This window comes from Erpetoichthys calabaricus, chromosome 12 (genome assembly GCF_900747795.2).
Source record: "Erpetoichthys calabaricus chromosome 12, fErpCal1.3, whole genome shotgun sequence".
NCBI classification, from domain to species: domain Eukaryota; kingdom Metazoa; phylum Chordata; class Cladistia; order Polypteriformes; family Polypteridae; genus Erpetoichthys; species Erpetoichthys calabaricus.
The window spans coordinates 150,900,541-150,926,533 of NC_041405.2; the positions used below are offsets into that span (position 1 = coordinate 150,900,541).

Sequence of the window (25,993 nt, forward strand, 5' to 3'; positions counted from 1 at the left end):
CCCAGCTCTGTACTCGTTCGTTTCAACTTTTCACATTGTCACTACACTTTCGTATTGTTCTGTGGCAATCACAACTCTGTCACTGTCTCAAAGCGTTTTGCGATTCTAATTATTTTAGTAATAAACACTGCATTTACAAATGGTTAATTGTTCTGTCAATATTTTCCAAAAATCGCTAAACTTCTTGCGCCGCTCTGCTACCAGCACATCTTCTTCCTCGAGTTCGAGCTGCGTACGTAATCGCCAGCCAGGCCACGCCCTTGTTTAAATAAAGGGGAGGCGCGTGCATGTAGGCGGACGCACTGGCACGCGCACACTCGCTCGCAGCACGGCGGCTTCTGGTTCCGGAGTCGTGCAGAATGAGCTAGTAAACGAGCGGTGGCTGCCAACTTGGGGCAAGTTGACAGTTCCTGAAAGTTAACGATTAACTCTTGTCGCCTGTCAGAACGGGGCGGCAATTATCGCGCTGGATAAACGCACGTGTTTTTCCATTTTATTTTTAAGTACTTTGTTTCCCGGGCTCCATAAAGCTGACCTGTCACTAGCCGAGGCGGCGACTACGGCTGCTGAACGCCGCGCACATGGCAACCGGTGTTAAAAATAGAAGAAGCGAGCCGAGGCGGGCGCGGAGCTAAAGCAGAGAGACACGGAGGGCATACTGGACTCGCTGTTGTTCCCCCTTTTTTTCCTATGCACCCCTGTGTCAAAAAAAGGCTTAGCTTTGGCCACTCGAGAGTACCAGAAGTGACCGAAGAGCAGCCCATCCGGGAGTTGGGCCCGTCATCCACATTTAGGGGCATGAGCAGGTAACCTCGGTCGGGCGACCCGCTGCCCGTCATGTCACTGCCCTCACCCGTACAGATCAAGGAGGCCAACGCGCATCTGGTGGCGGTACATAGGCGGGTGTCAGAGCTGGAGCGGCGGTTGGACGTGGCAGAGCGCACGGTGCGGGAGCAGGCGGAGAGTCTGATCCGAAAAGATGAACAACTGCGGGCGGCGCTGCAGGAGGTCAGCGAGGCCAAGGAGAGGTAAGATTTCGAGAGCTGACAAGACCTTTCTTTTTACTGGGGGGGTGAGTTGCGTGACATCTGGGAGGTTCCCTTGTTTGCGAGTCTGGCAGCCACGCCCTGATATTTGAGCTGAGTACCCGGCGGCATCATAATGACTTCTCTGGTTTGCTGTTCTCACGCATGGCTCCAGCTGTCGATGCTGCTAATTATGTGTTATATGTCATTTGGGACACGAGGATTAAGACCGGATTGTAGTATGGAAGGACTCATTGACCAGAACTGGGTGTAATGGGAAGTGACACTTAATATTAGTTAAGTTTCTGTCATATTGATCATGGTGGGATGTATCGTGCATTTACTGTATACAGTAAAAAAGCTGCTAACAACAAATTGTATAGTGCCAGTCATGATGTTGGACACGCACAGAAATGTTCATGTTTTTGCTGCAAATTGATGCCTTTCTTTATCAAGGTACCATTAAAATGCTTTAAAAATCCATCCAATATGTCAGTAGGTCGACTTTGATTATTTCAGAGCCAAGTAGAAAAAACACAGGACATTGTTTATTTGATAGTATCTGATGTAAAAAAAGATAAAATAATTGACAACCACCATTATTATATATATGTATATACATGCATACTCTTCTACAACTCTGTGATGACCAATGTAGTTTTCTACACTGTGGTGTGCTTGGCAGGTAACATCTCTTCAAGAGCGGCCTACCAAATTAAGCAAATGTAACAATCCACATTAGTAAATGGACAAATGTCTTTCTGTCTGTCTGGTTGCTATGTTTCTGTCATTGCAAAAAAATGGCATATCACAAACATTTTTAGTAATAAAGGGCATTGCACTTGTCATTCCAACAGGTGGCTCCTCGCAAACATTAACACTGCTTTTACGAATCCCATACCAAATGGCATATAACAGAGGCATATGCATTGCATGGTGTACTGCAAATGTTATCGCTGAGGCCTACGTTGATTACTTAGAGTTCAACTCATCTTAGACAGGTAGCACAGCTAGTAGTTTCAATAAAGAACTTATAAGTCAGTCATTATTGTTTTGTCCACTCTTTAAACAGTTGTGTTTCCTGGGGCGGAGTGGTGGCTCTGAGGCCAGGGCTCTTGGTACCTAAAGATATACTTTTGCAATTAGAAAAACAGCCATTAACACTTATTCTTTGTGTTCTGTTTGTTAAAAAGTCCACAATCCACCCACCAAGTTAGGGTCCAAGCAGAATCGATCAGTCACTTTGTTAACTATAATGTAGGGCTGGATTCTATTAAAAGCTGACAAGAAATCTATATTAAGATAGATAGACAGAACATTTTATCCCCAGGGGGAAATTTGGCTTTTTGCAGAAGCTCTTTAAATAAATAAGCACACAAATAGATACATATATATATATATATATATATATATATATATATATATATATATACACACACACACTATGGTCTGAACACACACCAGAATGACTAAAAAGAAAAGAAAATTTAGAAAGAAAGAGAACTTCTCACTTGTCAGTTCCAGTCCCTGTGAGGTGCTTACAGGTGTATTGCCTTTTTGGTATAATGGAGCCCGAGTTGCGTTTCTTGACAGATGTCTTCTGAATAATTTGTTGTCTGAAAGTCCTCAGTGTTGGTGTGCCAGAGAGAGGATGAGCAGAATTGTTCATTCTGGCACTCAGTTTTGGGGGGGGGGGGGTTAGTGGGCTGGTCCAGAGTGCGTCTCACAACTGAGCCTGCCCTTTTAATTTGCCTCTTGATTCAGTGGGCCTCTCTTGAAGTGATGTTACCAGCCCAGCACACCACAGTGTGGAAACTTGCAAGAGTTGTAGGAGATGTGAAGGATGTCACTTCCCACACTTAAGAAACACCGTCTCCTAAGGTGAATAGTGTTGGCTCTGTGCTTTCTTATATAATTCCTCTGTGTTCCGAAACCAGACCAGTTTAACCTATCATTAATGTGGACTCCCAAGTACTTGTAGGAGTGCATCACCTCCACATCTACTCCCTGTATATTGACCAGACATACAGACCTTTGGTGTGGTGAAAGTCAATAACCAGTTTCTTGGTTTTGCTGATGTTAAGGTGCAAAAAATTCTCTGTGCACCAAGAAATAAACTGACTTCCCTCCTCGGTCTCATCCTCCTTTATCAATACAGTACACCCCATAAGTGCAGAATCATCTAAGAATTTCTGCAAGTGACATTACCTGGTGTTATTTTTGTAGTCCGAGGTATAGAGAGTGAAGAGAAAAGGAGACCGATTTACATTTTACCAGTACTTCTGACCCCTTGGTGCTCTAGTGTTGCTCACAGTCCTTGAGTCTCAGACTGTGGTCTGCCCAGCAGATTGTCCATTATCAGGACACCAAAGGTTTATCCGCCTACATATCTTTGAGTTTACCCCCTAACAGGCATGGCTGGATGGTATTGAAGGCACTGGAGAAATCAAAAAAACAGAATCCTCAAAGTGCTGTCAGCTTTGTCCAGGTGAGAATAAGCCTTATGAAGCAGATAGAAAATTGCATCGTCCACACCAGTCTGCTGGGCAAACTGCAGTGGGTCCAGGTTATCTACCTACTATGGAATATGCAGAATTATAGAATACCAGTTCCTAGAAACTATTGAAATTGTCAGAAAAAAATTGAAATGCAGAGTTGGCGGTTTAGTTTTTTCGAACGTGCTCGCTCCCCCTTGTCCATCAGCAGCTTAGCGAGTTTCTCTCTCCTCAGAGATTTCGTTTTGCCGATGTGCGCATCTTGCTTGTATGTTAGCGACTGAATGAGTGTCTTTCGTCAGCAGTCTCACTTTGGTGAAGGAGTCACTTTCCTTCAGCTCCATGCTTTCTTCTTCCAACTCGTGGACTTGGGGCCGCCTTGCCGGCTCTTTGAACTTCATGCTGTAGCCTCACACTTCAGGGCCTGACAGACAGACAGACAGACACATTTCCACGTGTAGACGTTATATATCCATATTACTAACTGAGAATGGTAAACCGGATGGCACGGACCCAGGTACACGGCGATGGACGCAGGAGACGTACTGCGCAGGCGCCGACAGCGCGCGTCTCATAAACCGCCAGCGAAGTGTGATCCATCGCGCACGAAGGAGTCACCGTTCAAAAATGAAAGAGCTCTTGACATGAATGAGAAATGAAGCAACAACGCGCCCATAGCTAACGACTACCGACACGGACACACAAAAAAGAGGATTCTGCGCTGCAGCCCAGATTCAAACGGAAGAGGCTACGGAAGCCCCACAGGTCCACAAAGATAGAACGGAAGGAGCGGGAAAGTACAAAAGGCAAAGGTGCCTACACAGCATAGTGAAACCTGACATATTATGGATGGCGCAGGCGTCACCGCCATATTGTGAGTGGCGCTACTGCGGAGTGAAGGCGCAGGCGTCAGCGCCATATTGTGAGTGGCACTACTGCGGAGTGAAGTTAGGAATAATGTGCTGCTTGGGATTGTACAAACCAGCTCGACTAACGGAGCTACAAACACGAGCCCACATGGATAAAGAACATAAACGTGGGCGCCTACTACGCGCATCTGAAACAGCGGAAGCAAAACTGTCTCGGCTCCAGAACCAAACAGCTCGACTAACAGAGCTACAAAAACGCGCCAGCATGGACAAATACAATGAACATAGGCACCTACAATGCGCATCTGAAACTGCGGAAGCAAAGCAGGCACGGGGGGTTGGCGAGCGAAGCCCCCTAGTATATATATAAGATACGTTTTTGCACTTACAGTACATATAGTATTTGAGCATTTGAAGCAATGGCGGTAAATAGCATATTTTAAATCTTCTGCCTGTATTTTAACATCTGATATGAAATCAAATGTGTAATATTTTGAAGTGTGTACCGAATTGTTCAATTACAATAACTCTAAATATGATGAATGGTGTAACTGTGTGGTTGTAATCAGGACTGTGGAGTCGGTAGATAAATCCTGTGACTCCTTACTTTCCAGTACTTCTGACTCCGACTCAGACTACCCGACACCTCTGTATTTAATATGCTAATATATTTTCCAAGTTGATTGAAGGAAGGCAACATACACGTCATTTAACCACAGAACTACTGGCTAGGAAGCTGACTCTCTACTGTATTGGCCAGTTTAAACAAAAGACATGAACCTCTGGACACACATCAGGCCATAGCACACACCTCCACCTACATCATTACACTTGTTTACACTCATATTAACTTATTAAATACATTATATCTGAAATAAAATGAAATGAAAACACTCTTTGTAATGTACCATAATCTAGATTACAATATGTGAATGTCAGGTTGTATAATAGCTCAGCTGAACTTCACACTAAGTAGTAACACAACTATGCACTGGGCTTTATTCTTACATCAGAGAAGTACTTAATTATGACTATTGTTTGTGAAATGGGACATTTGAACTTGCTGTATATTTTTCATTACTATTTAAATTTATTAGGAGTTGGAGTCGGTACATTTTTGCCGACCCCGACTCCAGGTACCCAAAATTGTATCCGACTCCACAGCCCTGGTTATTAGGTAGTGATTTAGTAAAACTTGCAGCTATCTGCACCTGTTCTTTGTGTTGGTTGTTTGTAATTAAAAACAGAAAAAGAATTAACTACTAATCTCCAGAGGATATTACCAAATGAGTTCAGGCAGAAGAAGCTGGGTTTCTAAATAATATCCATCTTCGCCATCACTTCTTTTACTTATTCTTACCTAAAGTCATTAGCAGGGCAGCATCTTTTTATTTTTTCCAGGGCAGTTGTTTCAAAAACACTGTAACTGTAACTAAGGGTAGAAACTGTCCAGTAATCTCTTGAAAGAATGTTGTGTAATAAAATTGATTTTGGAGCCTCGGATAGAGCATGGGGCATTGGCTCATTGGTCAGGATTGCTCCATCCGGGTAGCGTCATGATGCCAATCCATTATTTAGTAGTGAAGTGTATTCTTTATTGTCCTGCTCAATTTTAAATTAGCAGTTTAATCACTTCTGACCGATTTACATTTTACCAGCACAGGGTGCTGTGATCGCTCTGATTCACTGATAAAAGCCCCCAAATAGTTGGTTATTCAGATTTTACACAAATAAGGATGTCGCTGGGCAGAGTAGTGTTAAGTACAGGCTGTGGCTCCCTTGTTGCTTTGAGCTTGATTTAAACTGTTCTGAAAATGTTACAACGGCCAAAGTCGTCTTTCAAGTGAAACAAAACAGAAGGAGAGGTGAACATTGAGTAGAAGGGCAGTTGCTGTCTTCCAGTTGGCTTGATCATTTTGTATATAAATGTAAGCAGTTTTTCAAATGTTGATTGCTAATAATATTGTCCAGTGATCTTTATATATAACATGCTACCGTGGTTGTCCGTTTGTCTGTCCAGGATTTTAAATCACCTGTAGCTCACAAACCGTTTGACCTATTGACCTGGAATATGGTACACATATACTATGTGACGTCTACTATCAGCTTTTGGGGTGATGATTTTTATTTTATTTTATTGTAGAATCAACTCTCGGCAGCGACCAGCAGGGAGGCCGTGTGGTGCATGCGTATGTGCGCCATTCTCATCCCTACCACCCTCTCCGTCATTTCCCCTACCTCTTCATATCTTAAATCATTCTTGAGGCAGATTGAAGACTTAAGTGCCAGCTTAAGTGAAAAATGAAAGAAAACGTACAAAGTACTTGCAACACAAACACTGACTTAATCAGTTTTAACACGAAAAGATGCAGATGGAAGAAGAGAAGAAGTAGGCCGCTAGGGTGGAGAAAAGAAGAGCTGCTCAGGAAGCAGCAAGCGCATTAACCTCTGAGCAAACGAATGCTAAATGTACAGATAGAGGATGAAAACTAGGAATGCTCAAGTCAAGAGTATTCAACAAAACAACAACAACATTTATTTATATAGCACATTTTCATACAAATAATGTAGCTCAAAGTGCTTTACATGATGAAGAAAATAAAAAGACAAAGTAAATTAAAATAAGAGAACACTAATTAACATAGAGTAAGAGTAAGGTCCGATGGCCAGGGGGGACAGAAAAAACAAAAAAAACTCCAGACAGCTGGAGAGAAAAAAATAAAATCTGCAGGGGTTCCAGACCATGAGACCGCCTAGTCCCCTCTGGGCATTCTACCTAACATAAATGAAACAGTCCTCTTTGTATTTAGGGTTCCCACTGGAAGGACTTGATGATGATGGTCATGCGAACTTCTGGCTTTTAATCCATCAATATAGGAACATCATAATGCTTTGATTAGGTGGTGGTGGCGCAGGTTCACTTCACGATATCGTGCAGTCCGCCATTATGGAGTTTGTAATATTTTGTAACTTCTAAGTTACTTTAACCCTCTGTTCAAATTCAAATGCCAAATCATTTCTAGTTTCATTTCAGTGGCCCATGTCTTCAATTATCTTTAACCTTTTTTTACAGTTTACATACTGACCGTGCTGCTTTTGTTTTTCTTTTTGCCTCCAAGGGAAATTGCTTACCTCCACGAAAAGCTGTGCAAGTCGGAGGAAACCATTCAGAAGTTTCAGAGTCTTGTCAAAGAAAAGGATGGACTAATCCAGCAACTGAGACACAGAAGCCAACTTTTGGACAATATCTGTAAGAGCCGTCCACTTTTAGACAACTTGTTGTCATTCATCTCTGAGGCTGAACGTTTGGGTCCAGTAACAGGAGGGATGGATTTGGCAATGGGCAGGGCGATCCTTGATGAGTTGGCCGAGTCGAATTGTAGTCCAGATCGGGTTCCTAACCATCAGGATTTTTCTCTCAGTGAAGATGACTTGGATGATCAGGATCTCGATGAAACCATGTTTGGGACGACAGTTTAAAAAAAAAAACAACAAAACAAAGCTGATATCCCTTGCAGACCTGAGTGATATGTATGATTTTTTTTTAATTAGAGCACAATTTTTAATATGTCTTGTGGAGAAAGCTTTTGGGTGCTTCTGTGGGTAATAGTCTGAGTGCTAAGGGCCAAAATTATGCTCCTCCATCATTATAGGCAAAGAGAACCCATTAGTTCATTTGATAAGCCAGACATTGTTAAATCTCTGGCTATCAAATCTTTTGCAACAGAAGACAACATTAGCCAAATTTGTATTTGCATGGCAGGTGCATGAATTAATGGTACTTGAAATGTAATTAACTTCACTTTGTGTACTAAACATATCAAACTGTTTGGCTAAAAAAATACTTTGGGTTGGATGCCTTCAGGTCTCAATTTTTCATATTTGCTTAGCAGTTCCTCCAGTCGTTTCATTTACATGGAGGAGAAAAGGGTGCTAGACTTAAATGCTTGACATTTATTTAAAGAAAGAAAGTCGAAACTCCTTATTGTATTTAATGATGTATAGAGTGTTGTCTCCGGATGACTAATTCGGTCAGGTTACGTATGTGCAAATACCTTCAGTCTACAAGAAAGGTACCCAAGGACAGGCTTTCTGCAGCCCTGATTCCCATTTTCCTTTATGAGCCTTAAATATTCAGTCAGATGTGTAGAAGGCACATTTATGCTGAATCAATATTTGAAAGTACAGCTTTATCCTAAATGTGGGGTTTCAAGAGAAATACAGTTTGTGTGTTTATATACCAGGAAATATGCACACATAAATGTAAAAGTTTTTTTTTTTCTTTCCAAAATCAAGATGCACCAATGTACTGTACAAATATTTAATATTTCACATCATATTGCGCTTTTCTTGATTTTTATGTTATTCCACAAGCAGCATAAGTTCTACCCAAGAAAAAAAAAAATTTCATGCATCACCATTGTTTCTAAAGTTGCTTAATAGCTTAAAACAGAGTTTGTCCTTTTAAGTTTGCTCTGCTACTAGTCAACACCCTTCCCAACATTGCAAGTCTTTTATTTTTTTTGACTACTACTTCTTTTTATTATTATTATTACCACACTTATTTTAACTTCACCTGTTTATCTGGTACAAATCTTGTAATCGATATTTAACCCACTTTCTATTGTCCAAATGACTTGAAATTTTGCACACTTACTCACTTCTGATGACAATACATGAATCAATAATCCATTTCACTAATTGATCAATTAATCTGTGTTAAGAAATGAAATTTTCATATGAAGAATAGTTAAAGATTTCACCAATAGATGGCGCTAGTAACGGATAGCAATATTAAAGGAAGTGTTGAAATATTGATGACAAAATTATACTAAAACAAACCCAGTACTAAAAAGTTGAAAATAATATATATGTTATCGGTAATGTATGAAACGCGGGCATTGTATAGAATGCCTAGGCAATATATAGAATGCCTGGTGTTTTTGGGCAAAGTATGAAATATCTGAATTATTTTAATATTATATATACTTTCCCTAGGCATTGTATGTAATACCTAGGCATTATATAGAATGCCTAAATAGCATTTGTCAAAGTATTAAGAGAGAGTCATGAAAAGGCTTTGATTGAAAAGATGTATATGAAAATGAAAGAAATACAAAATTAAGTATAGGACTTTCTTATTGAGGAAAACAAGAGAAACTAAAATATGAACCTACTTGTTGCAACAAGGAAGGAAGGAGTTCCGAACAAAGGATTTGAGGTGAGCGTCGAAAGTCACGTGCCTTGCCACGTGACATTAGAAATGTCATTTGTGGGAGAATTTTATACTTAGCTGGTTTGTCTTTTGGCTTTGTATAGAATGCCTAGGAAATGTGTGACATATTAATTGTTTCATACTTTTGACGTCCAATTTTTGGCATTCTATATATTGCCTAGGCATTCTATACAATGCCTGCCTTTCATATATTGCCAGTAACATATATATATATATATATATATAACAAAATACTTTTTAAAAACCATGCTTACATTAAGTTAAAAGTGTACTAAAAAGTAGAAAATAAGTCTCTCATACATCAACTCGTAAAATAAAAGCGTGGGCGCTTTTCATCAATCAACATTCAAAAAACACTTTTTAAAATCTTAGCAAAAGCGCCCACGCTTTTATTTTACAAGTTGATGTATGAGAGACTTATTTTTTACTTTTTAGTACACTTTAACTTAACTTTTTAAAAACCACGCTTATATTATTTTTTTTAATATGTATTATTTTTATGGGCGGCACAGTGGCGGCGCTGCTGCCTCGCAGTAAGGTGACCTGGGTTCGCTTCCCGGGTCCTCCCTGCATGGAGTTTGCATGTTCTCCTCGTGTCTGCATGGGTTTCCTCCCACAGTGTGACCCTGTGTTAGGATATAGCGGGTTGGAAATGTTATTTTTAATATTGTGCTAAGGTTCTTCTTTGAATCTGAGAAGTTTTGCATTATTTTGCTGACAAAAGTATAATTAAACCTGGTCATCCACTAAAAGTATAATTGGACAGAAAGGCCAAGATGGTTACAGCTTATCTACACTTGGTGTTGAGTGCACACACTACAGGTGAGGGAGGTTTGCATTTCTAGATTTGCTTAATAGGATAGTATGTATGATCACACTGTGTTAGTCTGACATGAAATTACTGTTTTGTTTACAGAAGCTTTTGAGCGCACAAAGTCACAATTAATTTTGTCTACTTTTTTCTTTGCCAAATTTGATTTCAGGAACAGACATTTTATGAACAGTCTTATTTGATTCGCAAATATAATTCTCAACATACTGTTTAAACGTCAAGTACAGCACACAGCATTATTTAACCCAAATGTGAATGAAAGCTCTACAAGTTTTTTTTCTTTCTTTTTTTTTTTTTTATAAATTTATAATTTTATTCTTAATGTTTTAATTTCATTTTACAGTGTGGATGGTACTAAATATATGTACAAATATGTGCATATATAATATATGTAGTTTCTCAAAACTGCACACTTCGTAGTACAGTGCCAGCTGATATCTTTTTGCCATGCACACAAATATTACGGTGAATGTTGACATTCAAAATACACTTAGTGTGTTTATAAATGAATGTCACAGCAATCCATTTTGGTCTGTTTTGCAGTTTTTGATAGAATATATTGCTTCTGCTTTTGGTCTTCAAATCCTGCAATACATTTAGCCCTGTTATATGTGCTCCGACTTTCATTCCAGGAGACAAAACATTTAACCAGCAGCAGTCCTCACTCTCATTGACAAGTTTTGCACCTCAGTAGTAGATATTAAGATTTATTCTTGATTATATCTTTTACTGTTACAGAGAATCAGAAATTATTTTTCGGGAACATGCAAAAAAAAATCTGTCCCATAGAAATTTAAATCATTTCAGCCTTCAAATTCAAACTCCACCAAAAAAAGACGTGAACATCTAAAATCTGACACAAAGTAAAATCTCTATTTGTCTGATTGTACATATTTGTCCGTTGTGTCATCTCTCATTTGTAAATGAACCCGCATACATTAGCTTTTGGTTCATTGATTGTCATGTCTGTTTTTTGCTCAGTCTTGTTTTGCATTTTCAATACATCACTGGGGGAGTTATGACTTAAGAGTCTGCAGAACATGTCAAGCTGAAGAATGTCACTTCCTGACGGCAGTTTTAGGAAGTGAACGACAAAATGGTTTTCTTAAGATAGTTTTCATGAAAAGGTAATGATTTGCTATTTTTGTATCAAATATAATATCTGATGGGGTTCTGCTTTTTGACATGTCAGCTGAAAATCTGCCCAATGTTTATTTTTATCGCTAAACTGGTGTTTATTGATCCCTTGTTACAGCAGCCAACACTGAAAAAACTAAGCATATACTCAAGCTGAAATAGAAGTAATTGTAATTCCATAATTGATTTAAAATAAACTTGAACTGAATTCAAATTAACTTAGGGCAGCACGGTGGCGCAGTGGTAGCGCTGCTGCCTCACAGTTTGCATGTTCTCCCCGTGTCTGCGTGGATTTCCTCCCACAGTCCAAAGACATGCAGGTTAGGCGGATTGGCTATTCTAAATTGTCCCTAGTGTGTACTTGGTGTGTGTGTGTACCCTGCGGTGGGCTGGCACCCTGCCCAGGATTTGTTCCTGCCTTGCGCCCTGTCTTGGCTGGGATTGACTCCAGCAGACCCCCGTGACCCTGTGTTAGAATATAGCGGGTTGGATAATGGATGGATGTTTGGAAATTAACTTAATCAAAATGGCAAGAAACCATAGTCTAGTCATAGGTTTTATTATAACAGCTAATGGATTAATAAAAAATTATCCACCATGGAGTAAAAATTTCTCTGTACACCTGATAATACCATTGCTGCTGCTTGAGTCCGCATTGTGCTTTAGTTGCTCCACAGGGTGACCAGAGTGGTCAGCCATAATAACCAGAAGCTTAGCCAACACCTCACCTACTTTCTTTATTTAGAGAATTGTCCAGGCCAATTCCCAGAACTCAGCCAGCCATCCTTATTACCTCTCCTGTTCTCGTGCATCAAAAAAAACAAAAATTGCTGTGAACCTTTCATTTTAGAAACCGTTAAAATGAAAATGTCTTAAAGTGCGTTAGGTGTGCTTCTTCATTGTCTGGCTGTAAGGATTCAAGCTTTATAGCTTAAATCACAATTCTTCTTGATGCAGTGTGCACTTGGAAATGGATGCTTGCCCTCAACACGTCTAAACGGAAAAGGAAATCATTTTTATTAATCAAGTCATTTAATCCAGCGTCTTATCAGTGATGTGTTTTCAGGAATATGTAGTGAGGTGGTGGAATTACTGTGCATCTCATGTATGAGTTCAGTTATTTACGAAAAATTTCATTTTTCTTTCATGCATATTCATCCATTTTCTACACCCAAAATGTTAGTCTATAGGGAAGCTCCAATCAAGTTTATTTTTTTTTTAAGAGACCGATCACCAATATCACGTTACTAGAATTGGCAGAATGCTTTTTTTCTTTTTCTATTAAAAATGGTTTTTATACTACGCGCCTTAATAAATAGAAGTGTAGAAGTGGTATTATCAATCTCTCTCTCTCTCTCTATAAATAAAAGTCCATGTATGTATGTATGTTCCAGCATCACTTCCGAACGGCTGGAGCAGTTTTCATGAAACTTGGTACACGTTTCTCAGTGGTCGACTAAAAATGCTGTAGGGTGAAATCAACCCTAACCCACCCTCTTCTGGGTAGGGTGGTGGGTGATCTTGCGGTCTAGTATGCATGTTATAATCCAGTTGACACTCGGAACGACCACCAGAGGGCGCACTGGAGGGGACTGCCAGCATTCTTTATGTTTCAGCTCCATCACCGCGCCTCTGTTGCTTTTGAAATTAAATAGAGCTGGCCGGTTCGGAGTGTCAACTGGATGGTAACATACACACAAGACTGTAAGACAAGCACATTAGTGAGTCTTCATTGTTTGTTAATCTATTTTTATTTTTTAAATTATATTTTCCTCAAACAATTACCAAAAAAACCCACTTTATTTTCCTCCCAGGCAACGCTGGGTATTTCAGCTAGTTACCATTAAAACTGCAGAGCACAATTCATTTTTTTTGTTAACAAAGTTAAATTCTTTAGGCTTATTGCTCAGTGACCATACATGTAAAAATAATTTAAATATTTTGTGTACATGTTTTATTAGTGAATAAACTTTTGTTCATAATACATAAGTTATAAAGGAAAATAAAGTGCTTGTCACAATTACAAGCCACAATTCTAGTAAAATATTCATTAGGTTAACATGCTTAATGAGTTTACGTATGGTCAAATTTGGCACTTGAGCTTAATAAGCAGTGAGGGCAAATTCTTATTTATTCCTTGTCTTTGTCTAAATGTGAGCTGCTGTATTAAAAACAAGTTCAGTCCCTATTCATACTCGAACTACGAGTGTCTGTTTTAAAGATTAACGAGAAGGTCCGAACTCATTAAAGGAGCTTCTCTTCATTTCTGCCCAAGACACACAAGTCTCCTCTCTTTCACTCCACATAACAACTTCTATGTCTGCTATTCCACCTCATGCAGGGGACGACTCCTTAGTTTTCCCTTTCTCAGTTTATTGCTCCACTTTCTTTAATGTAAAAGCCGATATTCCTATTTTCACTCAGTCTGGCTGCTCTCTGTTTGCAGTAAGTCCTGGCACAAAAATGATGCGTGTGATTCCTCAAGTACAGTTAATGCTTTGTGTAAAGGGAGCAGTACAGCTAAATTACCATCAATCTTAGAAAGGCAAATTCTTAAAAAAATCGGGCAATTTGCAGATCATTGATCAAGTCATTTGGAGTGAAATTTCGATTGGATTGATTGAAGCACGACTAGTTGTCTCTATTTGTTTGTGAAAAAAATTCACATATTGTGGTGGTAATCATTACTGAAGCAAACAAAGATTCATCAGAGATCAGCCCTGTACGGTCTCTATGGAGAGAGGGCTAGCACAGTCCAGCAATTTTTCCATTTTTTGAGATTACGTTGTGGTACATAAATGTGAGAGGCGATGCAAGAGAGGGATGTCCTTTATTTTTTTTTCCTTTATGGCTGAACTCTTTATACAGTCGACTCTTTTTATAAAAGGGCACTGTTTAGATTGTGAGATTTTACGCATAATATTCTCATTTGAAACCCTTGCTGCTAAAAAAAAAAGACTTGGACAGTTTGCATTTTTATGGCTATTTTAATTCATGTAGTTCTTTTTTTATATTTTAGTACCCAGCATTGTGAAGTAACTTTTTTTTTTAATAATGGGTTTTTTAAAGGTTATGTCACCACATAACTTGCCACTGCTGCCTTTCCTCACGGTGAGCAAGAAAACAAATTTGGGAAGCAGTTAAAGACCGTTTTGATGAAATTCTCCAGAATGTCATAGATCTCAAGTGTTTAAACAGTCTTTGTTAAATTTCTCAATAGTCCAATCTGCTAATCATTTGACTAACACAAATTATGGGGCAAAATATATAACGTGCCCCATATCTCTTCACACCATACTGTGTATAAACATTGAAGAACTTTTAAAAGTTTTTTTAGGAAGTTTTGACTTTATACATGGCTATCTCTTCCTGGCTCATTTTAATCTAACATCTTGAATTTTTCAAGTTGCAGAACCGCTGCAGCTTTTGTTTTGCTATGCATTGTTGAAAAATGCAAACTTGAGATCAACTAAAGGATCGTTTGGTACCGTGCATTAGAATACTGAGAATTATTTTGTGTGCAGTCATAGATCAATGAATGTTGTAAGGGTGGCTTCTTCTTTTTTTTTTTGAAAGTAGAATTTAATTTGTATGCTTTAGAGGTTTCTGAATGTTAGAAGCAGATACTGGAATCCATCAATTATTTTACATAGCACCTATGTGCACAGTTTCAAAGTGCATCATACTCAACCTCGATGTATCTTTATAGTAAAAGCTAAAAAAAATATGCCTAATATCATGGTGTGCAGTGTTTTTATATACTACTGCTTACAGTAATGTATCTCAAAGTGCTTTACATTTATTTAGTTTACTAAATAGAAAGGTCCATTATTACCGAGACCCTGCCTCCAAGTTTGTTGTAGAAAGGCAGTGCTTAACGTTTAATGTTTCACAGTATAGAGCCTTTTAAAAATGAGCGTAAATTCAGTATGCTTACCAAAGCAATCCTTTATTATAGGGTACCTTTCATAGCAAGCACTATTTCAAAGCACTTTGTAAATCACTGAATGCTGAATGCAATGCACAGCCTGCTATTTTTGACCGAGGAATTGCTTCTTAAAAAATTGAGCCTGTAATTCTAGTTGACATTTGTGAACCCTTAATACACATGTTATGTCACTGGATGAGGGAGGCGTTTTTCTTTTTCTTTTTTCGTTTTTGTTTAGCCCTTCCAGATGGGAGAGTCTGGTGACCTGAGGAAATACAGTACATGTTTAACCTTAAATCTTAGCAGATCACCAAAGCTATGCAGGACTGAGATTCTTCACTACCTGATGGACAGAGTTTTGTCAAAAGCAATTGGGTTCCTATTGAAGGTGGTCTTGGGAAGCTTCTAGGACTGGGTAGTCTTCTAACTGGAGCAAAATAAAATGCTTCAGAGCTGTGAAGAGGATACAGTCTTGAAGAAGGTGCCAGGTTTTTGATGTAAATTTGAATTTGAAATTCTTTGACCATAGGGTCATGATGTTATTCTGTCATTTTACAGAATTACTATCCCCTAAAAAAAAAAGACTCATCAAAGCAATGCCAACTTCACGGAATAGCGAGCATTATCTCCAAAGTGCTTTGCCATGCTCACAATGTTTGAAATTCATTTTATGTAGAACATTTCTTAGTGTGCATCATGTCAGGGGCTTTTTGCAGGGAAAACAGTGTTCACTGTCTTACGGTGCACCTTTTGTGGGGAGTATTAAGTTCCCATACCTGCCACTGCATCGTGTAACACTCTTGGCAGAGTGCTGACATCTGGCAGGTCCTGTTGCCCGAGTTGATGAGGTGTTGAACCGTAAGTCAGAGGCCGCTAGCTGAGTCTAGAGCACTCTGTCACATCGTAGTCTTTAGCAAGTCACTTAACCTACCAGTATTCCAAATTTAGAAATTTGGAAACAGTTGTACTATTCTATACATGTAATCTGCCTCAGGATGGTGTTCACTGTGGAAAGGCACGGTATAAGGTAAAGCTTTTCTGATGTGATTTTATTCCAAGTACACAAACTATTTTATATTCTCAGGCCATCTAAAATAAACCCACTATTGTAATTACTTGAGTGTCTCCTTGGTGGTGCGATGAGGGCATGCAAAGCAGTGGTAATGACAGCAGCGCCACCATATGGTCTTCAGGTTAAAGCGACCAAGACATGTTGAATGTGTGTATGACAATATGAAATGCAAATATTATAGAATTTGTGGTAAATTACCATATTTTTCAATTAGTGTGTGCTTACAGATATCTCTCCATCTGATCTGGCAGACTAAATGGTACTTCAACCCTGCTCAGGTAGGGCCTGGACTGGCCATAACAGAATTTTGTCCAGAAGGTATCGGTATGGAATGTGTATGCATAATGACAAATTTGTCACAAAAAGGAAGAGTGAACAGAAGAAATTCAGGTTCATGCATTAATGCCTTAGACTTTTACTAATGCTTGGGACGTAGCCTTCTAACTGTAACATAAGCGTATTCTGCTAAAGAAATCATTCTATGCCTATTGACTGGCATTAGTTTACTTATTTAATGCAATCTGTAGATTTATAGGGTGACCTCTGTTAGTATGGGACGCGTGGGAAAGCAGACTTTTTATTTTGAATGAATTTTTGGTACGGTAGTTTTAAACTAAGCAACTATTTTTACAGTTATTTTAAATCAATATGTGTACTGAAATGATATACAGAATAAATTTTGTAACAGTAAAAAGTGTATTTTGGGAATGCAGCAAGTTTCCTGTATATAAATGGCATTTTTTTTTCTTTTTCCTCCCCCAAGTTCAGTTCTTGGAGGGTCTCAAGGTGTGTCTGTGTGTATGTTCTGTTTTGAATGTCTGAAATTTAAAAACATGATGGATTTTTTTTTGGTGTCCATTTAAAATGGGTAAAATAATGCACAAGAAAAGTGTGTAATTTGTGTTGCATACCAAAAGTCCTTTGGCCCACTCAGGACTGGGTTTGTCCTCTGATGTTTTAGGTATTGTACGTGTTAAGGCATAAACATTTTTATAAGCAATGTTAACCAATATATACTGTCAATTAAAATGTTTATGATGTTTTAGATTTGGACTGCTTAATTATAGTGGCAGGTAGAGGAGGCTCATATTCCCTTTATTAACTTGCAACTATGACAATTTTTCTTGTATAGCTCAAAATCACACAAGGAGTGCTACAGTGGGCTTCAGCAGGCCCTATTTTTTGACAGCCGTGACTCTCTAAGAAGAGAAGAAAAAAAAACTCCCAGAAAAACCTTGTAGGGAAAAACATTGAAGAAATCTTGGGTAGGCCGATTCAGGAAGATAGAGAGAGAGAGACCCTTCCAAGTAAGTTGGGAGAGCAATGGGCATCAAAAAATGGGGTGAATACAACACACAAAACAGAACACAAGTGATCCTCTTCACAGAGCCAGATGGCTAATCCATCATTGTCACCTCAAAAATACAACACCATAGTGTAATCTACCAGGGTGGTCCAGATCTAATTATGCAACTGTTCGACCGACCACTGTCTCCCCGCCATTTTGGAATGCAGGGCAGGTGCTGCCATCTATCGGCAACAAAAAATACTGTACTGTGAATTCTCTATAATAAACTTAATGCAATTTTCATTGCGCTATAACTTATTAGATCTGGACCACCCTATACTTTGCTCTTGCACAGCACACCCCACCACGTGCAGACACTGAGTGCAGCAGCAACTCTCAAGGCAAAATGCAAGAATAGATTATAACACTCGCTAAATACACATAAGGATACAAATCTTTGCAAATACATCAAAAACAAAGTAAAAACTAATCAACACAAATGAAAAACATCATCATCTGTCCATCAGCTGCTTGCAGAACCACAGCCAGATTGAAGAAAAGGAGACTGAGAGTCCAGGAGACCTCCGCCAAGAAGCCGCCTCCCTCCTATTGGCCATTTTGCAGCCAAGTCAGTACAGGGCCTGCCAATATGATGACAGGACCCTCCTATCCCATGATTCCAGCCTTCCTTTGATCTTACCTTACAGTGTCTGCACAATGTATTGGGTTCTTACAGTGTTTGTGCAGCCGTTTTACAGGCTACACTATGAGATTTAAAAAATGAAGTCCGATATTAAATTGTAAAAATATATATAAAAACCATTTAAACATTTCCAAGAAATTACTAACATTTTAATTTACCATTTAAATATGTAAACACCACTACCACTTTGTACAGTAGTAACATTCCAGAGCAATATACCAGAGTTATGAATATTTAGATCAGGGTTCTCCAACCTTTTTTCTTTCCCCCTGAGAGCTACTTTTGCAAAATGAAAATGGCCGAGAGCTACTCGCGTTTTCTAACGTTTATTCTCATAGCTTATTTCAACCCAAACAAACTGAGTAAGCTTATTTTGCCTGAACATTTACAACATGTTGGTGTCCACAACTCACATTTTGCATTAAATCATAAAAAATATTTACTTCACCTGCAACTACATTCTGTATGTCTGCATGCATTTTCTAGTGTATCGTACACTATTGAATCAAAACATGGATGCTCTCAAAACCAAACAATGCAATTCCAAACACACACATATGACTTCATTTGTCATTTTGTTACATGTCACTGTGTCACTTTATTCACAGGTCCAGTGTCATGTGTGATGTGTTTTTTAGTTAGTCAGATGACTGGCACTGAGGTGTCTGGTGGAGTGGAGCCACTGAGGTTCACTCCTATGGAGTCATTTAAATGTCCGTCTGTCAGTCTTGTTCTGAACTTTGACTTCATGACATTCATGTCAGACTCAGAGGTATGGAGACCCAAACAAAGCAGACATTTTCAGAGCTGCTTGGTGAAGATTCTTATAGCTATCTGGCTCTACTAAGCTCTAGAAATGCTGAGAATGCTGTTGAGACTTTAACTGCACATTATTTTGAAGGTTTACTAATATACAGTGGGTACGGAAAGTATTCAGACCCCCTTCAATTTTTCACTCTTTGTCATATTGCAGCCATTTGCTAAAATCATTTAATTAATTTTTTCCCTCATTAATGTACACACAGCACCCCATATTGACAGACAAAAAAAAGAATTTTTGAAATTGTTGCAGATTTATTAAAAAAGAAAAACTGAAATATCACATGGCCCTAAGTATTCAGACCCTTTGCTCAGTATTTAGTAGAAGCACCCTTTTGAGCTAATACAGCCATGAGTCTTCTTGGGAAAGATGCAACAAGTTTTTCACACCTGGATTTGGGGATCCTCTGCCATTCCTCCTTGCAGATCCTCTCCAGTTCTGTCAGGTTGGATGGTAAACGTTGGTGGACAGCCATTTTTAGGTCTCTCCAGAGATGCTCAATTGGGTTTAAGTCAGGGCTCTGGCTGGGCCATTCAAGAACAGTCAGAGAGTTGTTGTGAAGCCACTCCTTCGTTATTTTAGCTGTGTGCTTAAGGTCATTGTCTTGTTGGAAGGTAAACCTTCGGCCCAGTCTGAGGTCCTTAGTACTCTGGGGAAGGTTTTTGTCCAGGATATCCCTGTACTTGGCCGCATTCATCTTTCCCTCGATTGCAACCAGTCGTCCTGTCCCTGCAGCTGAAAAACACCCCCACAGCATGATGCTGCCACCGCCATGCTTCACTGTGGGGACTGTATTGGACAAGTGATGAGCAGTGCCTGGTTGTCTCCACACATAGCTAGCGAACGAGAGAACAATTGAATTCAACTTTGTTTGATATTTAAAATAAAGTGTTACTTAGGTCTTGAGGAGTTTGAGTCCAGATATTCTCTTGAGTGTAGGCCACATTGAAGAGAGAGATTGCAATTCAGATTGTGGATCGTGATATGATTTTTTGGAAAGATCGCCCACCCCTCATTTGACTAATCAAGTTTTCAAATTTATGTACGATTCATTAACCCTTTGGTGAGTTACTTGGAAAGGGGTTGCAAGCTACCGGTAGCTTGCGAGTGACGTGTTGGAGACCCCCCCCCGATTTAGACCGTAAGATACAATAAAACCCAGAATTTAGTTATTTGTGAATAGCAGGAGACAGTAAAAGGAATTCTCCACCCAAAAAAAGTAATTTTTTTTTTATGTTACTTACCTCCTGTAGTTTGTAGTGATGTCCGAGAAAAATGTAATCTTATGTTTCCTTGGTGAACAGAGATAAACTTTCTGATAAAATAAGCATATGGAAACCAATGCTGGACCACAGCAAACGATATCAAAAACACTGAGGAAAAATATCTTCAGATCACTTACTCCACACCTAAAATCATCCACTTGTATGCTCACAACAAGCAAAATGCGTGCATTTTTTTTGGTAAAATATTGTTAAATGTTTCCAGAAAACCAGAGCAATTCACACAGAGAAAATGTGATCAGACTGGAATGAACCTTTGAATTAGACACTGCTCTCCACCACATGATAAGAAGGAAATTGAGTAAAAATGGGATTCATAGGGGAGTAGCAAGTCAGAAACATCTGATGCCTCAGAGTAACATTGGTACTTGTCTACCCCCGGATGATCCCCAAGCCTTTTGTAATAATTGTCTATGGCCAGATGAGGCAAATTTTGAACTGTTTTGGGTGACACAGGCCCATCATATCTGGCATTGGACAAAAAGAATGCCATACCAGCAATAAAACATGGCAGTCATAGTGTAGTAGCGTGGATAAGCTTTACTGCCTCAGTACCTGGAAGACTTTCCATAATCAAAGAAACCATCAATTCTGCACTGTACCAGAATATCCATAAGAAGAATTTCCTGTCACCTGAACCTGATGCAGCAGGACAATGCCCCAGATATACAAAAGCAAATCTACAACAGAATGGCTCAGGGGATACAAAATTCGACTTTTGGAGTGGCCAATTCAAAGTCCTGACATGAAACCAAGAGAGATGCTATGGCAGGGCCTAAAATGAGAAGTTTACACTCACAAACCTAACAAAGTGTCTGAATTTAAACAATTCTGTGAAGAAAAGTGGGCTAAAATTCCTCAAAAGACTGATATCAAATTTGTTTTATCGTGGAATTTTGCCTTAATACATCTGCTTTTTAGCACCCCGCATATACAGTCTTATCTACACGGGGACAGCTGCTTTAAGCAAAGAGACTTACTAGCTTAGCATAAGCAGACCAAATGGTTAAGCTACACCTGTGCCCATCACCAAAGCAGGTGCCCACTCTATTGAAGACGTCTCTTCTTGGCTGCTAACCGCTGTGGGACTATGGCAGTCACCTACACCAGATGCTCTTATCACTATACCTTGAATATATTTTTATAAAGATTCCCGTGTTTGTTATTTTTGGATCACCTACCCTACAGTTACAGTTAACTATATTGTTTATATAAGTGTTTAGTGTCTGCCATATAGTGCCACCCTGGTACAGCCTCACCTTCATGTGAAGAACTGGCTCAAGCAAAGATACTTGGTAGCTGTGCATAAGCAGACCAAACACTTGTCTGGAGACCTGAGCTACACCTGTGCCTATCACCAAAGCGGGTGCCCACTGTCTACTGAAGACATCTCTTCTCAGCTACTAACCCCTGTGGGAATATGGCTGTCGCCCATACCCAGTGCTCTTATCACTATAACATCACCCAATCAGACAATATAAAATTATTATAAGACAACATTAGTAAAAATGGTGGTAGCAAAAGTAGGAACGATTTGAAAAGAAACTTTCAAGTTTAAGTAATGTATTTGATAGAGTCTTAATGAAAATACTTCTGCAGAAAATGAAGGTGACAGAAGACGAGTCTTAAAGTCTGGGTGCAGAATGGCGCTTCAGTCTGCAGAGGTCTTTGTCAATTGCTTTGGGCTCTCCTCGCTTTTCTCTCTCCTACCTTCCTCACCTGCCCAGCATGCACCCACAGTTGAAGGTCTCACTTCATCTCAAATTAACAAGGCTTATAAGAATAATCAATCAGAATTTGCCTCTCTCAGGCGTTTTGTCTATTCTGATCCTAATTACCCCATGTCTAATAAATTGATCTGTTTCAGTGATGATTTAAAAGACAGAAGTCCGTAAAAGTCTAGAATTTAAAATCAATCTGTAGAAGTTGTTTAAAAATATACACAGTATGTGTCTAGCATGGGATACAAGAGTCCAGAATTTAAAAAGGCCAAGGAGACTCCTTTCAAATAAAGTCAGAAGGTGCAGCTTTTCTAATGGCTGACTGTTTCCTCAGGTGTCCTTATTGCTGGCAGCTTAATCAGGGGTTAGCTCACACCAAGTGTCTTTTCAGTACATTTTTTTATTTTATACTAGCCATCCCCTGTGGCTCTGCCCACGTGGTAGTAAAACAGGACAGTGAGGAGGGTCCCACTCGGCTCCCCACTACTGATGTCACACTTCCTCCTCCTCCCCTCAGCCTCTGTCTCAGCTTAGTGCGAATGTATCACTCCTGCAAGCAAACCGATTCTTAGCGCAATGACAGAAGTCACAAAATCAACCAGAATGTTCAAGCAAATAGAAAAAAACCCGATCTAAATCCGTTAAGTAGTTCTCTCGTTCGCTAGCTAAGCGGAGGTAAGGTACATGCCCTGAGGAAGGCTCCGCCCACCTCCCCTCGGCCTGCCACATGTCTCTCAAATTCGAACGAATAAACCGGTACCACAAGCGAACTACGATACACAGTGCAATGAGAGAAGTCGCAAAATTAACTGGAATGTTCAAGCAGATAATAGAAAAAAAACCCGATCTAAATCCGTTAAGTAGGTCTCTCATTCGCTACCTAAGTGGAGGTAAGGTACACGCCCTGAGGCTGGCGCGTGAGTGAGGAGGGCCCTGCCCACCTCTCTCAGATTCGCGCAAATAAATTGGTACCACAAGCAAACTATGATACACAGCGCAATGAGAGAAGTCTCAAAATCAACCAGAATGTTCAAATTATAGAAAAAAGCCCAATCTAAATCTGTTAAGCATTACGTGAAAAGTGGACAGACGTTAGATTTTATATAGAGAGATATTGATTAAAGAACAGTTCAGTATAGAGATTTGAACATTAAAATGCCTTATTTTTATACTAATTCAAAATTATAGGAAATATTTAATTTTGACTTGATGCTAAAGGTGCTGCAACCAAGTATTGAGAGTTTGGGGGCCATTACTTTTTCACAGGAGTGGTATTAGCGCTGCTGTGTGTTCACTCCGGTTTCCTTTCTTTAATAGTGCATTTTGTACAAATGTCTGGAGGCCATTCATTCTGTGAAGAGGTCGGTAGAGGTAGGAGATGGCACTGTGCACGATCACCCAACTCTTCAAGCTGAGGTCCCTGTGCACGCACACGACACTACGCTTTATTAATCCCACTGGGAAATACAGCTGCAAAAAAAGAGCCACAGGACAAATAATACAAAATCAATCTAAATAAACTTAAGCAATTCAATGCTTCTGCCTGATGTACTTGACCGCAGTGGGCAGAAAAGACCCCCAGTGGCACTTCTTACAACACCGTGGTAAAATGAGCCTGTGGCTAAAAGTGCTCCAAGTGAGTGCCTCCTGGTGGGGATAGAGAGAATTTTACCACAATCCTCTTTTCCAGAGCAGCTTCCAGTGTGTCTGGGGTTCGCCCTGTGATGGCACAGGGCCCCCCCCCCCCCCCCCCGATACGTTTCTTCAGACTTTATGCTTCTTTGAGGTCAATTCACTTCTTTAGGAGACTGCAGTGTAGAACACCACACTGACTACTATGGACTGCTAGAACATGTCCAGCAGCTTGCTACGTACATCAAGAGACCAGTCTCCATAGCAAGTCCAGGCTGCCTTGTCCCTTCTCATTGAGCACCACGGTGTTGTCAGACCAGTCCAGTTTGTTGCTCATGATGGAGGAGTCTTTGGACAACTTCTGCATCTGGCAAGGACCGGTGTTGTGCTGGATGTCTGTTGTATAGAGGGGTAAAGAGGAAGGGAGAAGAGGAAGGTGCTCCAGTATTACACATCACCATTTCTGACAGTCTCTCCACCTCACAAACTGCCGTTTGTTGGTCAGGTAGTCCATAATGGGACTCTGGTACACCTTAGCTCCATTATAAAATTTTGAGAGCAGGCTAGTTCTCTCTCTATTATATAAAAAAAAAAAAAAAAACACCTGGGATGAGACGTGACTTTTTCAGATACTTTTATGTCCCACGAGATGAGACTTTGTGCCAAGATATTTAACCACGCCCGGGGCCGGAAATAAGAGACACAGAGTAGATGACAAAATAGAGCTTCATTAAGAGGTTTAAAAACGTTGGCACAAAACACATGCAGAGCAGGTTAGAGATAATGAAAAGTACTAAAACGCAAAAGTCCCAAAATAAATGATAAAGATCACATTAGCACAAACAAATGGAAAATATTACTCTGAAATAACGGAACAGCGAAGAGAGATTCAATTGTGTTTGAGGATGTCTGGGGGAAAAAGAGAAGGCAGCGAGACAGAAGGACAGCTGCAGTACAGGCTTTTAAATGTTCGAAGTGCCGCACAAAATGCAGATCACGCGGCACAGCAGCAGCAGCCAATTGTTTTTACCTCCTCTTTGCTCAAACAAAAAACCTAATTTGGTTTCCCATTGTATCACCGTTGGCACTAACAAATTTAAAATTATTACTCTGAAATAACAGCAAAAAGAGCGCAAATAATTTCAATCTCTTTCAGATTTAAACTAAGTCCGAGACTTGTATATGGTCTAATTCGTGTTGCCATCAGGGAAAAGTAGTATTTCTTTCCAATGAAGAGGCGTATCCGAGAATTAAAAGATGGGTATGTGGATTTTACTTTCACCAAACAACCTGAGTGACGTAGACACAAAGTGGCTGGAGTGTAGCGCAGGCCAAGGGTTGGGAGGTTGTGCGGAGCCCCCTAGTTTAAAATATAAACACACCAGCTACATTACCCATTGAAGAATAAACTTGCGTGTACACTCACCCTTCATCAGTCTTTTTGGGGATCCTTGTGTGTGCATCCAGCTTTCTTTGCTGGCGCTTCCTCTTTTGCTCGTGTGGCTGTAAAGCCTGCTTCTCAGACTGTCATTTTGAGGAGTCTCGCACATCTTTATTACCACCAATGGTAGACCGTCCCTAATTACCCACAGTTAAAACAATTTGTACTCTTGCAAATGCTGCCTGGGTTTGAAAGACACTCCGTGTTCCTCCTCTGCTTTTCGTGCGGTATCCTTGTGCGTCTCAACCTCCCTCGCCAGGCACTTCCTTTTGATCGTTTCACGGTGGTTGCACAAACAAATCCGATCTCGGAGAGACCTGACACACGCAGAAATTAGATTATATAGATGCTTCACTTTAGAACAATTTCACACGGCAAATTTATATATGAACCAAGATTGTGAACAGAATTTCAGCGTGAATAATTCCAAGCTTATCCATTAAGCCAGTTGCCAAAAATTAATGTAAAAAATTTATAGAAATTATTTCTCATTAATTTCACACCAAAAAAC

General features: G+C 39.7%; 1 protein-coding gene across 1 annotated transcript; it reads left to right on the plus strand.

Annotated features, from left to right (window-relative positions):
• Positions 1-298: 298 nt before the first annotated feature.
• On the plus strand, positions 299-7,904 carry vmac (vimentin type intermediate filament associated coiled-coil protein). Its single transcript, XM_028816560.2, has 2 exons — positions 299-1,028; positions 7,509-7,904. Exons 1-2 carry the CDS (start codon positions 838-840, stop codon positions 7,867-7,869), a joined length of 552 nt encoding a protein of 183 aa, XP_028672393.1. The 5' UTR covers positions 299-837; the 3' UTR covers positions 7,870-7,904.
• The last annotated feature ends 18,089 nt before the right edge of the window (positions 7,905-25,993 follow it).